We start from the raw sequence: 15,947 nt of genomic DNA on the forward strand, positions 1-15,947 counted from the left end.
AGAGGGACCCCTGGGATCTAGAAGGACCCCCCGGGATCCAGAGGGACTGGAGAGACCCCTGGGATTCATTAGGGACCCCAGGGATCCAGAGGGACCCCCCGGGATCTAGGAGGACCCCAGGGATCCAGAGGGACCCCCAAGGTATAGAAGGACCCCCAGGGATCCAGAGTGATTGGAGGGACCCCTGGGATTCATTAGGGACCCCAGGGATCCAGAGGGATACCCTGGGATCTAGGAGGACCCCAGGGATCCAGAGGGACCCCCAAGGTATAGAAGGACCCCCAGGGATCCAGAGTGATTGGAGGGACCCCTGGGATTCATTAGGGACCCCAGGGATCCAGAGGGAGCCCCTGGATCTAGAAGGACCCCCAGGGATCCAGAAGGAACAGAGGGACCCCCCCCAGGACCAAAAGGGATCCCCAGGATCCATTAGGGACCCCAGGGATCCAGAGAGAGCAGAGGGACCCCTGGGATCCATAGGGACCCCTTGGCAGCTGTAGGAACCCCTGGAATCCAGAGGGATCCAGAGGGACCCCCCAGGATCCTGAGGGACCCTCAGGGAGCAGAGGGACCCCCAGGGTTCTATAGGGATCCAGAGGGACCCCCAGGGAGCAGAGGGACCCCCAGGGATCTGTAGGGATCCAGAGGGACCCCCCAGGATCCAGAGGGACCCCCAGGGAGCAGAGGGACCCCCAGGGATCTGTAGGGATCCAGAGGGACCCCCAGGATCCAGAGGGACCCCCAGGGAGCAGAGGGACCCCCAGGGTTCTATAGGGATCCAGAGGGACCCCCAGGGATCTGTAGGGATCCAGAGGGACCCCCCAGGATCCCTCCTGATCCATAGGGACCCCCAGCACCTTTAGGAGCCTTAAAGACCCCACCCCCCACCCCAGGGATCCAGAGGGATCCCCCTGGGATCTACAGGAACCCCCTGGGGACCCCAAAGGGACCTGTCACACCCCCAGCAGCTCACACAGACCTCAGACCCCCCCCCAGATCCCCCCAGATCCCCCCCAGACCCTCCCCTAGACCCCTCCCCCCCCCAGGACCCTCAGGCAGCACCCACAAGGCCCTGGTGACCCCAGTGACCCCCCCATGGGGTCCTCTGAGCACCCCTAAGACCCCCCCCCCAGCACCTCTCTGGGGGGGGGGGGGAGCACCCCATGGAGTGGGGCCGGGTGTCCCCCTCCCCACCTTTCCAGGGGGGGTCCCACTCCCCCTCCCCACTTTTCCAGGGGGGATCCCACTCCCCTTCCTCTCCTTTTCCAGGGGAATCCCACTCTTTTCTCCCCCCTTTCCAGGGGGGATCCCACTCCCCTTCCCCTCCTTTCCATAGGGATTCCCACTCCCCTTTCCCTCCCTATCCAGAGGGGTCCCACTCCCATTCCCCTCCTTTTCCAGGGGGTTCCCACTCCTTTTCCCCCTCTTTCCATAGGGATTCCCACTCCCCTTCCTCTCTCTTTCCAGAGGAGTCCCACTCCCCTTTCCCTCCCTATCCAGAGGGATCCCACTCCCCTTCCCCCCCTTTCCACAGGGATTCCCACTCCCCATCCCCTCCCTATCCAGAGGAATCCCACTCCTTTTCCCCCCTTTTCCAGGGGGGATCCCACTCCCCTTCCTCTTCATTCCATAGGGATTCCCACTCCCCTTCCCCTCCCTATCCAGAGGGATCCCACTCCCCTTTCCCCCCTTTCCATAGGGATTCCCACTCCCCATCCCCTCCCTACCCAGAAGGTTCCCACTCCTTTTCCCCCCCTTTCCATAGGGATTCCCACTCCCCATCCCCTCCCTATCCAGAGGGATCCCACTCCCCTTCCCCTCCCTATCCAGAGGGATCCCACTCCCCATCCCCTCTCTTTCCAGAGGGACCCCACTCCCCTTCCTTTCCTTTCCATAAGGATTCCCACTCCCCTTCCTCTCTCTTTCCAGGGTGTTCCCACTCCTTTTCCCCCCCTTTCCATAGGGATTCCCACTCCCCATCCCCTCCCTATCCAGAGGAATCCCACTCCTTTTCCCCCCCTTTCCATAGAGATTCCCACTCCCCATCCCCTCCCTATCCAGAGGGATCCCACTCCCCTTTCCCCCCTTTCCATAGGGATTCCCACTCCCCATCCCCTCCCTTTCCAGAAGGTTCCCACTCCCCATCCCCTCCCTTTCCAGAGGGGTCCCACTCCCCATCCCCTCCCTTTCCAGAAGGTTCCCACTCCCCATCCCCTCCTTTTCCAGAAGGTTCCCGCTCCCCATCCCCTCCATCCCCACCCCCTTCCCGCTCCCCATCCCCTCCAGGAGAAGGACCCCCCAGAGCTTCCTTGAAGGACCTGAGGCTGGAGGAGCTGATCGGGGCCGGGGGTTTCGGGAGGGTCTTTCGGGGGACGTGGAAGGGGGAGGTGGTGGCGGTCAAGGCGGCGCGGGGGGCGGCGGGGGCGGCCAGCCTGAGGCGGGAAGCTCGTCTCTACGCCCGCCTCCGGCACCCCAATTTGGTGGCCCTGAGGGCCGTGTGCCTGGAACCCCCCCACCTCTGCCTGGTGATGGAGTTCGCGGCGGGGGGACCCTTATCCAGGGCACTGGCGGGGAGGAAGGTCCCCCCGGCCATCCTCTTGGATTGGGCAAGGCAAGTGGCCCGGGGAATGAGGTACCTGCACGGGGGGACCCCGGTACCCCTCATCCATCGGGACCTCAAGTCCAGTAATGGTGAGTTTGGGGGGGTGGGGAAGGGGGTTAGGGGGGGACTGGGGGTGTTATATGGAGGGGGAGGGGGGATTTGGGGTGGTGGCAGGGGGATTTGGGGTGATGGGAGGGGGATTTGGGGTATTGGGAGGGGGATTTGGGGTGATGGGAGGGAGATTGGAGCTATAGAGAGGGGTTATGGGGCACCTATGGGTGTTATATGGAGGGGAAGGGGGGATTTGGGGGTGTTGGGGGAGTGATAGGAACCATAGAGAGGGGTTACGGGGCACCCATGGGTGTTATATGGAGGGGGAGGGGGGATTTCGGGTGCTGGGGGGGAGATAGGAGCTGTAGAAAGGGGTTATGGGGCACCTATGGGTGTTAGATACAGTGAGAGGGGGGATTTGGGGTGGTGGCAGGGGCATTTGGGGTGTTGGCAGGGGGATTTGGGGTGCTGAGAGGGAGATAGGAGCTGTAGAGAGGGGTTATGGGGCACCTGTGGGTGTTATATGCAGGGGAAGGGGGGATTTGGGGTGCTGGGAGGGGGATTTGGGGTGCTGGGAGGGGGATTTGGGGTGCTGGGAGGGGGATTTGGGGTGTTGGGAGGGGGATTTGGGGTGGTGGCAGGGGCATTTGGGGTGCTGGGAGGGGGATTTACAGGTGTTGGGAGGGAGATAGGAGCTATAGAGAGGGGTTATGGGGCACCTGTGGGTGTTATATGCAGGGAGAGGGGGGATTTGGGGTGCTGGGAGGTGGATTTGGGGTGTTGATGGTGGGATGAGCACTGTAGAAAGGGGTTATGGGGCACCCTTGGGTGTTATATGCAGGGGGAGGGGGGATTTGGGGTGCTGGGAGGGAGATTTGGGGTGCTGGGAGGGAGATAGGAGCTGTAGAGAGGGATTATGGGGCACCTGTGGGTGTTATATGCAGGGGGAGGGGGGATTTGGGGTGATGGGAGGGGGATTTGGAGTGATGGGAGGGGGATTTGGGGTGGTGGCAGGGGGATTTGGGGTGTTGGGAGGGGGATTTGGGGTGCTGGGAGGGGGATTTGGGGTGGTGGCAGGGGGATTTGGGGTATTGGGAGGGGGATTTGGGGTGCTGGGAGGGAGGTATGAGCTGTAGGAAGGGGTTATGGGGCACCCATGGGTGTTATATGCAGGGGGAGGGGGGATTTGGGGTGCTGGGAGGTGGATTTGGGGTGCTGGGAGGGGGATTTGGGGTGTTGGGAGGGGGATTTGGGGTGGTGGCAGGGGCATTTGGGGTGTTGGCAGGGGGATTTGGGGTGCTGAGAGGGAGATAGGAGCTATAGAGAGGGGTTATGGGGCACCCATGGGTGTTACATGCAGGGGGAGGGGGGATTTGGGGTGCTGGGAGGGGGATTTGGGGTATTGGGAGGGGGATTTGGGGTGGTGGGAGGGGGATTTGGGGTGTTGAGAGGGAGATAGGAGATGTAGAAAGGGGTTATGGGGCACCTATGGGTGTTAGATACAGTGGGAGGGGGGATTTGGGGTGCTGGGAGGGAGATAGGAGCTATAGAGAGGGGTTATGGGGCACCTATGGGTGTTATGTGCAGGGGGAGGGGGGATTTGGGGTGCTGGGAGGGGGATTTGGGGTGATGGGAGGGGGATTTGGAGTGATGGGAGGGGGATTTGGGGTGGTGGCAGGGGGATTTGGGGTGTTGGGAGGGGGATTTGGGGTGCTGGGAGGGGGATTTGGGGTGGTGGCAGGGGGATTTGGGGTGCTGGGAGGGAGATTTAGGGTGCTGGGAGGGAGGTATGAGCTGTAGGAAGGGGTTAGGGGGCACCCATGGGTGTTATATGCAGGAGGAGGGGGGATTTGGGGTGGTGGGAGGGGGATTTGGGGTATTGGGAGGGGGATTTGGGGTGGTGGCAGGGGGATTTGGGGTGGTGGGAGGGGGATTTGGGGTGTTGGGAGGGGGATTTGGGGTGGTGGGAGGGGGATTTGGGGTGATGGGAGGGAGATAGGAGCTATAGAGAGGGGTTATGGGGCACCTATGGGTGTTATATGGAGGGGAAGGGGGGATTTGGGGGTGTTGGGGGAGTGATAGGAACCATAGAGAGGGGTTACGGGGCACCCATGGGTGTTATATGGAGGGGGAGGGGGGATTTCGGGTGCTGGGGGGGATATAGGAGCTGTAGAAAGGGGTTATGGGGCACCTATGGGTGTTAGATACAGTGAGAGGGGGGATTTGGGGTGGTGGCAGGGGCATTTGGGGTGTTGGCAGGGGGATTTGGGGTGCTGAGAGGGAGATAGGAGCTGTAGAGAGGGGTTATGGGGCACCTGTGGGTGTTATATGCAGGGGAAGGGGGGATTTGGGGTGCTGGGAGGGGGATTTGGGGTGCTGGCAGGGGGATTTGGGGTGCTGAGAGGGAGGTAGGAGATGTAGAAAGGGGTTGTGGGGCACCTATGGGTGTTATATGCAGGAGGAGGGGGGGATTTGGGGTGCTGGGAGGGAGATATGAGCTGTAGAAAGGGGTTATGGGGCACCCATGGGTGTTATGTGCAGGGGGAGGGGGGATTTGGGGTGCTGGGAGGGGGATTTGGGGTGCTGGGAGGGGGATTTGGGGTGCTAGGAGGGGGATTTGGGGTGCTGGGAGGGGGATTTGGGGTGTTGGGAGGGGGATTTGGGGTGCTAGGAGGGGGATTTGGGGTGCTGGGAGGGGGATTTGGGGTGCTGGGGGGGATTTGGGGTGCTGGGAGGGGGATTTGGGGTGCTAGGAGGGGGATTTGGGGTGCTGGGAGGGGGATTTGGGGTGCTGGGAGGGGGATTTGGGGTGCTGGGAGGGGGATTTGGGGTGCTGGGGGGGATTTGGGGTGGTGGCAGGGGCATTTGGGGTGTTGGCAGGGGGATTTGGGGTGCTGAGAGGGAGATAGGAGCTGTAGAGAGGGGTTATGGGGCACCTATGGGTGTTATATGCAGGGGGAGGGGGGATTTGGGGTGCTGGGAGGGGGATTTGGGGTGTTGATGGTGGGATGAGCACTGTAGAAAGGGGTTATGGGGCACCCATGGGTGTTATATGCAGGGGGAGGGGGGATTTGGGGTGCTGGGAGGGAGATTTGGGGTGTTGGGGGGGGTGACATGAACCATAGAGAGGGGTTAGGGGGCACCCATGGGTGGTGTGTGTAGTGGGCGGGGGGATTTGGGGTGCTGGAAGGGGGATTTGGGGTGATGGGAGGGAGATAGGAGCTATAGAAAAGGGTTAGGGGGCACCCATGGTTTGGGGTGCCCCATGGGGGGTGGGATTTGGGGGTGCTGGGGGGTTGGGGTGCCCCATGGGGTGGGATTTGGGGGTGCTGGGGTGTTGGGGTGCCCCATGGGGTGGGATTTGGGGGTGCTGGGGGTTTGGGGTGCCCCATGGGGTGCAGTTAGGGAGCACCCATAGGTTGGGGTGCCCCATGGGGGGTGGGATTTGGGGGTGCTGGGGGGTTGGGGTGCCCCATGGGGTAGGGTTAGGGGGCACCCATGGGTTTGGGGTGCCCCATGGGGTGGGGTTAGGGGGCACCCATGGGTTTGGGGTGCCCCATGTGGGGGTCGTGGGGCAGGGAGGGGGGGATTTGGGGGTGCTGGGGGGGTTGGGGTGCCCCTTGGGGTGCAGTTAGGGGGTACCCATGGGTTGAACTACACCATGGGGGGTGGGATTTGGGGGTGCTGGGGGGTTGGGGTGCCCTGTGGGGTGGGGTTAGGGGGCACCCATGAGTTTGGGGTGCACCATGGGGGGTGGGATTTGGGGGTGCTGGGGGGTTGGGGTGCCCCATGGGGTGGGATTTGGGGGTGCTGGGGTTTGGGGTGCCCCATGGGGTGGGATTTGGGGGTGCTGGGGTTTGGGGTGCCCCATGTGGGGGTCGTGGGGCAGGGAGGGTGGGATTTGGGGGTGCTGGGGGGCTGGGGTGCCCCATGGGGTGGGATTTGGGGGTGCTGGGGGGTTGGGGTGCCCCATGTGGGGGTCGTGGGGCAGGGAGGGGGGGATTTGGGGGTGCTGGGGGGGTTGGGGTGCCCCATGGGGTGCAGTTAGGGGGCACCCATGGGTTTGGGGTGCCCCATGTGGGGGTCGTGGGGGAGGGAGTGGGGGGTTTGGGGGTGCTGGGGGGTTGGGGTGCCCCATGGGGTGGGATTTGGGGGTGCTGGGGGATTTGGGGTGCCCCATGTGGGGGTCGTGGGGCAGGGAAGGGGGGATTTGGGAGTGCTGGGGGGGTTGGGGTGCCCCATGGGGTGCAGTTAGGGGGCACCCATGGGGTTGGGGTGCCCCATGGGGTGGGATTTGGGGGTGCTGGGGGTTTGGGGTGCCCCATGGGGTGGGGTTAGGGAGCACCCATGGGTTTGGGGTGCCCCATGGGGTGCAGTTAGGTGGCACCCATGGGTTGAGCTGCACCATGGGTGGTGGGATTTGGGGGTGCTGGGGGGTTGGGGTGCCCCATGGGGTGGGGTTAGGGGGCACCCATGGGTTTGGGGTGCCCCATGGAGTGGGGTTAGGGGGCACCCCATAGGGGGCACCCATGGGTTTGGGGTGCCCCATGTGGGGGTCGTGGGGCAGGGAAGGGGGGATTTGGGGGTGCTGGGGGGTTGGGGTGCCCCATGGGGTGGGATTTGGGGGTGCTGGGGTGTTGGGGTGCCCCATGGGGTGGGGTTAGGAGGCACCCATGGGTTTGGGGTGCCCCATGGGGTGGGATTTGGGGGTGCTGGGGGGTTGGGGTGCCCCATGGGGTGGGGTTAGGGGGCACCCATGGGTTTGGGGTGCCCCATGGGGTGGGGTTAGGGGGCACCCATGGTTTGGGGTGCCCCATGTGGGGGTCATGGGGCAGGGAAGGGGGGATTTGGGGGTGCTGGGGGGGTTGGGGTGCCCCTTGGGGTGCAGTTAGGGGGCACCCATGGGTTTGGGGTGCCCCCCTGACCCCCCCCCCCCCATTTGCCCCCCCAGTGCTGCTGGCGCAGCCGGTGCTGGGGGACGACGTGGGCGGGAAGACGCTGAAGATCACGGACCTGGGGCTGGCGCGCGAGTGGCAGCGCACGACGCGCATGAGCGCGGCCGGCACCTACGCCTGGATGGCGCCCGAGGTCATCCGCGCCTCCACCTTCTCCAAGGGCAGCGACGTCTGGAGGTGGGAGACACCCCCCCCCCCCAAAAAACACCCCCCTGAACCCCAAAACCCCCCTGTACACCGACATCCTGAGCTCCAAAAAAACACTGTACCCCAAAACCCCCCTGAACCCCAAAACCCCCCTGTACACTGACATCCTGAGCCCCAAAAAAACACTGTACCCCAAAACCCCCCTGTACCCCAAAACCCCCCTGTACACAGACATCCTGAGCCCCAAAACCCCCCTGTACACTGATATCCTGAGCCCCAAAACCCCCCTGTACCCCGACATCCTGAGCCCCCAAACCCCCCTGAACCCCAAAACCCCCCTGTACACTGACATCCGGAGCCCCAAAACCCCCCTGCACCCCAAAACCCCCCTGTACCCCAAAACCCCCCTGTACACTGACATCCTGAGCTCCAAAACACCCCCTGTACCCCAAAACCCCCCTGAACCCCAAAACCCCCCTGTACACAGACATCCTGAGCCCCAAAACCCCCCTGTACCCCAAAACCCCCCTGTACACTGACATCCTGAGCTCCAAAACCCCCCTGTACCCCAAAACCCCCCTGTACCCCAAAATCTGAGCCCCAAAACCCCCCTGTACACCAACATCCTGAGCTCCAAAAACCCCTGTACCCCAACATCCTGAGCCCCCAAACCCCCCTGTGCCCCAAAACCCCCCTGTACACTGACATCCTGAGCCCCAAAAAAACCCTGAACCCCAAACCCCCCCTGTACCCCAACCCCCCCCTGTACCCCGAAATCCTGAGCCCCAAAACCCCCCTGTACCCCAAAACCCCCTCGTACCCTGGCATCCTGAGCCCCCAACCCCCCGTACCCCGAAATCCTGAGCCCCAAAAGCCACCTGTACCCCGAAATCTTCAGCCCTAAAACCCCCTGACACCCAAAACCCCCCTGTACCCTGAAATCCTGAGCCCCAAAAGCCCCTGTACCCCGACATCCTCAGCCCCAAAAATCCCGCTGTGCCCCAAACCCCCCTCAGATTCCCCCCAAATCCCCCCAGACCCCCCAAATCCCCCCCAAACCCCCTCAGATTACCCCCGAATCCCCCCCAAATCCCCCCAAATCCCCCCAAACCCCCTCAGATCCCCAACCCCCCCCAAATCCCCCCAAATCCCCCCAAACCCCCTCAGATCCCCCCAAACCCCCCCAGATCCCCCCCAATCCCCCCAGACCCCCCGAATCCCCCCCAAACCCCCTCAGATTCCCCCCAATACCCCCTAAACCCCCTCAGATCCCCCCCAAACCCCCTCAGATCCCCCCAAATCCCCCCAGACCCCCCAAACCCCCTCAGATCCCCCCCAAATCCCCCCAGACCCCTCAGATCCCCCCCAAACCCCCTCAGATCCCCCCCAAATCCCCCAAAACCCCCTCAGATCCCCCCCAAGACTCCTCCAAATCCCCTGCAAACCCTCTCAGATTCCCCCCAAACCCCCTCAGATTACCCCCGAATCCCCCCCAAACCCCCTCAGATCCCCCCCAATTCCCCCCAGACCCCCTGAATCCCCCCCAAATCCCCTCAGATTCCCCCAATCCCCCCAAACCCCCTCAGATCCCCCCCAAATCCCCTCAGATCCCCCCCAAACCCCCAACAGATTCCCCAAATCCCCCCCAAACCCCCTCAGATCCCCCCCAGACCCCCCCAAACCCCCTCAAACCCCCTCAGACCTGACCCCCCACCCACTTTGTGCCCCCTCCCCCCCAAAGCTACGGGGTGCTGCTGTGGGAGCTGCTGACGGGGGAGGTTCCGTACCGCGGCATCGACGCGCTGGCCGTCGCCTACGGCGTCGCCGTCAACAAGCTGACCCTGCCCATCCCCTCCACCTGCCCCCAGCCCTTCGCCCAGCTCATGGCAGGTGGGGGAGGGGGGGACCCCGAAATTTGGGGGTGCTGGGATTTGGTTGGGAGGGGGTATTGGGGTCATTGGGATCCTGCTGGAGGGGTTTGAAGTCACTGGGATCCCATTGCAGGGGTCTTGGGGTCACTGGGATCCCATTGGGGGGGGATTTGGGGTCTTTGGGATCCTACTGGAGGGGTTTGAGGTCACTGGGATCCCACTGGGGGGGTGTTGGGGTCACTGGGATGGGGGTTGGGATTTGGGATCATTGGGATGGGGGGATGGGATTTGGGGTCACTGGGATGGGGGGGATTTGGGATCACTGGGATGGGGAGGTGTTGGGGTCACTGGGATGGGGGGGTAGGATTTGGGATCACTGGGATGGGGAGGTGTTGGGGTCACTGGGATGGGGTGGGGATTTGGGTCACTGGGATGGGGGATGGGATTTGGGATCACTGGGCTGAGGGATGCTGGGGGTCCCCAGGAGATAATCGGGGGGGGGATTTGGGGTCGGGAGGGGGGGAAGATTTGGGGCCGGGGGTTGTGGTGGGATTTGGGGTCACTGGGATCCCATTGGGGGGGTCTTGGGGTCACTGGGATGGGGGTTGGGATTTGGGATCACTGGGATGGGGTGGGGATTTGGGATCACTGGGATGGGGGGGTGAGATTTGGGGTCACTGGGATGGGGGGGTGTTGGGGTCACTGGGATGGGGGTGGGATTTGGGATCATTGGGATGGGGGGGTGTTGGGGTCACTGGGATGGGGTGGGGATTTGGGATCACTGGGCTGAGGGATGCTGGGGGTCCCCAGGAGATAATCGGGGGGGGGATTTGGGGTCGGGAGGGGGGGAAGATTTGGGGTCGGGGGTTGTGGTGGGATTTGGGGTCACTGGGATCCCATTGGGGGGGGTCTTGGGGTCACTGGGATGGGGGTTGGGATTTGGGATCACTGGGATGGGGTGGGGATTTGGGATCACTGGGATGGGGGGGTGAGATTTGGGGTCACTGGGATGGGGGGGTGTTGCGGTCACTGGGATGGGGGTGGGATTTGGGATCATTGGGATGGGGGTGTGTTGGGGTCACTGGGATGGGGGGGTGTTGGGGTCACTGGGATGGGGTGGGGATTTGGGGTCACTGGGATGGGGGATGCTGGGGGTCCCCAGGAGATAATCGGGGGGGGGGATTTGGGGTCGGGAGGGGGGGAAGATTTGGGGTCGGGGGTTGTGGTGGGATTTGGGGTCACTGGGATCCCATTGGGGGGGGTCTTGGGGTCACTGGGATGGGGGTTGGGATTTGGGATCACTGGGATGGAGGTGGGATTTGGGGTCACTGGGATGGGGGGTTGGGATTTGGGTCACTGGGATGGAGGTGGGATTTGGGGTCACTGGGATGGGGGTGTGTTGGGGTCACTGGGATGGGGGGGTGTTGGGGTCACTGGGATGGGGGTTGGGATTTGGGATCACTGGGCTGAGGGATGCTGGGGGTCCCCAGGAGATAATCGGGGGGGGGGGGATTTGGGGTCGGGAGGGGGGGAAGATTTGGGGTCGGGGGTTGTGGTGGGATTTGGGGTCACTGGGATCCCATTGGGGGGGTCATGGGGTCACTGGGATGGGGGTTGGGATTTGGGATCATTGGGATGGGGGGATGGGATTTGGGGTCACTGGGATGGGGGGGATTTGGGGTCACTGGGATGGGGGGTGTTGGGGTCACTGGGATGGGGGTGGGATTTGGGATCACTGGGATGGGGGGGTGTTGGGTCACTGGGATGGGGGTGTGTTGGGGTCACTGGGATGGGGGGTGGGATTTGGGATCACTGGGATGGGGGGATTTGGGATCACTGGGGATGGGGGGTGGGATTTGGGGTCACTGGGATGGGGGGTGTTGGGGTCACTGGGATGGGGGTTGGGATTTGGGATCATTGGGATGGGGGGGTGAGTTTTGGGGTCACTGGGATGGGGGGGTGTTGGGGTCACTGGGATGGGGGGTGGGATTTGGGATCACTGGGATGGGGGGGTGAGATTTGGGGTCACTGGGATGGGGGGGTGTTGGGGTCACTGGGATGGGGGGTGGGATTTGGGATCACTGGGATGGGGGGGTGTTGGGGTCACTGGGATGGGGGTGGGATTTGGGGTCACTGGGATGGGGGTGTGTTGGGGTCACTGGGATGGGGGGATGGGATTTGGGGTCACTGGGATGGGGGGTGTTGGGGTCACTGGGATGGGGGTTGGGATTTGGGATCATTGGGATGGGGGGGTGAGATTTGGGGTCACTGGGATGGGGGGGATTTGGGATCACTGGGATGGGGGGGTGTTGGGGTCACTGGGATGGGGGTCACTGGGATTTAGGATCACTGGGATGGGGGGGTGTTGGGATCACTGGGATGGGGGTGGGATTTGGGGTCACTGGGATGGGGGGTGGGATTTGGGGTCACTGGGATGGGGGTGGGATTTGGGATCACTGGGATGGGGGGGTGTTGGGGTCACTGGGATGGGGGGCTGGGATTTGGGATCACTGGGATGGGGGGGTGAGATTTGGGGTCACTGGGAGGGGGATGGGATTTGGGGTCACTGGGATGGGGGGGTGTTGGGGTCACTGGGATGGGGGGTGGGATTTGGGATCACTGGGATGGGGGGGTGAGATTTGGGGTCACTGGGATGGGGGGGTGTTGGGGTCACTGGGATGGGGGGTGGGATTTGGGATCACTGGGATGGGGGGGTGTTGGGGTCACTGGGATGGGGGTGGGATTTGGGGTCACTGGGATGGGGGTGTGTTGGGGTCACTGGGATGGGGGGATGGGATTTGGGGTCACTGGGATGGGGGGTGTTGGGGTCACTGGGATGGGGGTTGGGATTTGGAATCATTGGGATGGGGGGGTGAGATTTGGGGTCACTGGGATGGGGGGGATTTGGGATCACTGGGATGGGGGGGTGTTGGGGTCACTGGGATGGGGGTCACTGGGATTTAGGATCACTGGGATGGGGGGGTGTTGGGGTCACTGGGATGGGGGTGGGATTTGGGGTCACTGGGATGGGGGGTGGGATTTGGGGTCACTGGGATGGGGGTGGGATTTGGGATCACTGGGATGGGGGGGTGTTGGGGTCACTGGGATGGGGGGCTGGGATTTGGGATCACTGGGATGGGGGGGTGAGATTTGGGGTCACTGGGATGGGGATGGGATTTGGGATCACTGGGATGGGGGGGTGTTGGGGTCACTGGGATGGGGGGCTGGGATTTGGGATCACTGGGATGGGGGGGTGAGATTTGGGGTCACTGGGAGGGGGATGGGATTTGGGGTCACTGGGATGGGGGGGTGTTGGGGTCACTGGGATGGGGGTGGGATTTGGGATCACTTGGATGGGGGGATGGGATTTGGGGTCACTGGGATGGGGGGGTGTTGGGGTCACTGGGATGGGGGGTGGGATTTGGGGTCACTGGGATGGGGGGGTGTTGGGGTCACTGGGATGGGGGGTGGGATTTGGGGTCACTGGGATGGGGGGGTGTTGGGGTCACTGGGTTGGGGGTGGGATTTGGGGTCACTGGGATGGGGGGATTTGGGATCATTGGGATCCCATTGGGGGGGTCTTGGGATCACTGGGATGGGGATGGGATTTGGGGTCACTGGGATGGGGGGTGGGATTTGGGATCATTGGGATGGGTGGGATTTGGGGTCACTGGGATGGGGGGGTGAGATTTGGGGTCACTGGGATGGGGGGGTGGGAGGGATTTGGGGTCAGAGAGGGCATTTGGGGGGTGGTGCTGACCCCCCTCACCCCCTCCCCAGCGTGCTGGGAGCAGGACCCCACCGCCGGCCGGGATTCGGCACCATCCTGCGGCGGGCTGTCGGGGCTGGAGCCGGGGGGGCTGGGCCCCCCCGAGTCCTTCCACTCGCTGCAGGAGAGTTGGCGCCGCGAGATCCAGGGGCTCTTCCACGAGCTCAGAGCCCGGGAGAAGGTTGGGGGGACCCCCCCCTGGTACCCCCCCAAATCCTCTGGGACCCTCCCCAAATCCTTGGGACCCCCCCAAATCCCTGGAACCCCCCAAACAAAGCCCTGCGCTCCCGGGACCCCATCACTCCCTACCCACCTCAAACTCCCTCTAACCCCAAAATACCCCCCCTAATCCCCCCATACCCCCCCTAATCCCCCCAAATACCCCCCCTTATCTTCCCCCATGACCCCCCTGACCCCCCCTAACCCCACCCCAAACCCCCCGACCCCCACAGGAGCCAGGAGGAGGTGGTGGGCGGGCGTCGCGGGCGCAGCGCTCCCAGGCCCCCCATGTCCCCCTGACCCTATATACCCCCCCATACCCCCTCTAACACCCCCCCATACCCCCTCTAACCCCCCCCCATACCCCCTCTAACCCACCCGTGACCCCCTAACCCGCCCTATAGCCCTCTAACCCCCCAAATACCCCCTCTAACCCCCTCAAATACCCCCCATGCCCCCCAGGAGCCGCGCAGCCTGGAGGAGGCGGCGTCACGGGCCCAGCGTTCCCAGGCCCCCATGCCCCCCATGACCCCATAGCCACCCAATACCCCCTCTAACCCCCCAAATACCCCCCTATCCCCCCACCATGACTCCCCTGACCCCCAAATACCCCCCCATACCCCCCCGACTCCCCCCCAGGAGCCAGGAGGAGGTGGTGGGGCGGGCGTCGCAGGCACAGCGCTCCCAGGCCCCCCATGTCCCCCTGACCCTATATACCCCCTCATACCCCCTCTAACCCCCCCCCATATCCCCTCTAACCCCCCCTTGACCCCCTAACCCCCCCAAATACCCCCTCTAACACCCCAAATACCCCCCATGACCCCCCCGACCCCCTCCAGGAGCCGGGAGGAGGCGGTGGCGCGGGCGTCGTGGGTGCAGCGCTCCCAGGCTCCCATCACCCCATAGCCCCCCAATACCCCCTCACCCCCAAATACCCTCTAACCCCCCCAAATACCCCTCTAACACCCCAAATACCCCCCATGACCCCCCCAGGAGCTGCGCAGCCGGGAGGAGGCGGTGGCGCGGGCGTCGCGGGCGCAGCGCTCCCAGGCCCCCCATGCCCCCCATGACCCCATAGCCCCCCATGACCTCATAGCCCCCCAATACCCCCTCTAACCCCCCAAATACCCCTCTAACCCCCCCAAATACCCCCCATGCCCCCCCCAGGAGCTGCGCAGCCGGGAGGAGGCGGTGGCGCGGGCGTCACGGGCGCAGCGCTCCCAGACCCCCATGTCCCCATGCTCCCCATGACCCCATAGCCCCCAAGACCCCCTCTAACCCCCAAATACCCCCCCAACCCCCCCAAATACCCTCTAACCCCCCCAAATACCCTCCCCGACCCCTCCAACCCCCCCAGGAGCTGCGCAGCCGGGAGGAGGCGGTGGCGCGGGCGTCGCGGGCGCAGCGCTCCCAGGCCCCCATGTCCCCCATGACCCCATAGCCCCCCCAATACCCCCTCTAACCCCCCAAATACCCCCTCTAACCCCCAAATACCCCCCCATGCCCCCCCCAGGAGCTGCGCAGCCAGGAGGAGGCGGTGGCGTGGGCGTCGCGGGCGCAGCGCTCCCAGGCCCCCCATGTCCCCATGCTCCCCATGACCCCATAGCCCCCCAATACCCCCCCTAACCCCCCAAATACCCCCTCTAACCCCCCAAATACCCCCCATGCACCCCCCCAGGAGCTGCGCAGCCGGGAGGAGGCGGTGGCGCGGGCGTCGCGGGCGCAGCGCTCCCAGGCCCCCCATGCCCCCCATGACCCCATAGCCCCCCAATACCCCTCTAACCCCCCAAATACTCCCTCTAACCCCCAAATACCCCCTCTAACCCCCAAATACCCCCCATGACCCCCCCAACCCCCCCAGGGAGCTGCGCAGCCGGGAGGAGGCGGTGGCGCGGGCGTCACGGGCGCAGCGCTCCCAGGCCCCCCATGTCCCCCATGACCCCATAGCCCCCCCCAATACCCCCTCTAACCCCCCAATACCCCCCGAACCCCCCCAATACCCCTCTAACACCCAAATACCCCCCCCATACCCCCCAGGAGCTGCGCAGCTGGGAGGAGGCGGTGGCGCGGGCGTCGCGGGCGCAGCGCTCCCAGGCCCCCCATGCCCCCCATGACCCCATAGCCCCCCAATACCCCTCTAACCCCCCAATACCCCCTCTAACCCCCCAAATACCCCTCTAACCCCCCAAATACCCCCCCATGCCCTCCCCCAGGAGCTGCGCAGCCGGGAGGAGGCGGTGGCGCGGGCGTCGCGGGCGCAGCGCTCCCAGGCCCCCCATGACCCCCATAGCCCCCCATGACCTCATAGACCCCCAATACCCCCCAAATACCCC

The 15,947-nt window shown here is 64.2% G+C and overlaps 1 protein-coding gene across 1 annotated transcript; it reads left to right on the forward strand.

Moving 5' to 3' along the window:
* Window positions 1–1,163: 1,163 nt before the first annotated feature.
* LOC311204189 (uncharacterized protein) lies at window positions 1,164–15,055 on the forward strand (the record flags this gene model as incomplete). Its single annotated transcript, XM_084280650.1, has 7 exons — window positions 1,164–1,178; window positions 1,302–2,691; window positions 7,605–7,785; window positions 9,497–9,645; window positions 13,407–13,576; window positions 14,608–14,664; window positions 14,972–15,055. The coding sequence occupies 7 exons, from the start codon at window positions 1,164–1,166 to the stop codon at window positions 15,053–15,055; spliced, it is 2,046 nt and encodes a 681-aa protein (XP_084136776.1).
* Between the last annotated feature and the right edge of the window lie 892 nt (window positions 15,056–15,947).

Source organism: Gallinula chloropus (genome assembly GCF_964237585.1).
Source record: "Gallinula chloropus genome assembly, contig: HAP1_SCAFFOLD_576, whole genome shotgun sequence".
In the NCBI taxonomy this organism is placed as follows: domain Eukaryota; kingdom Metazoa; phylum Chordata; class Aves; order Gruiformes; family Rallidae; genus Gallinula; species Gallinula chloropus.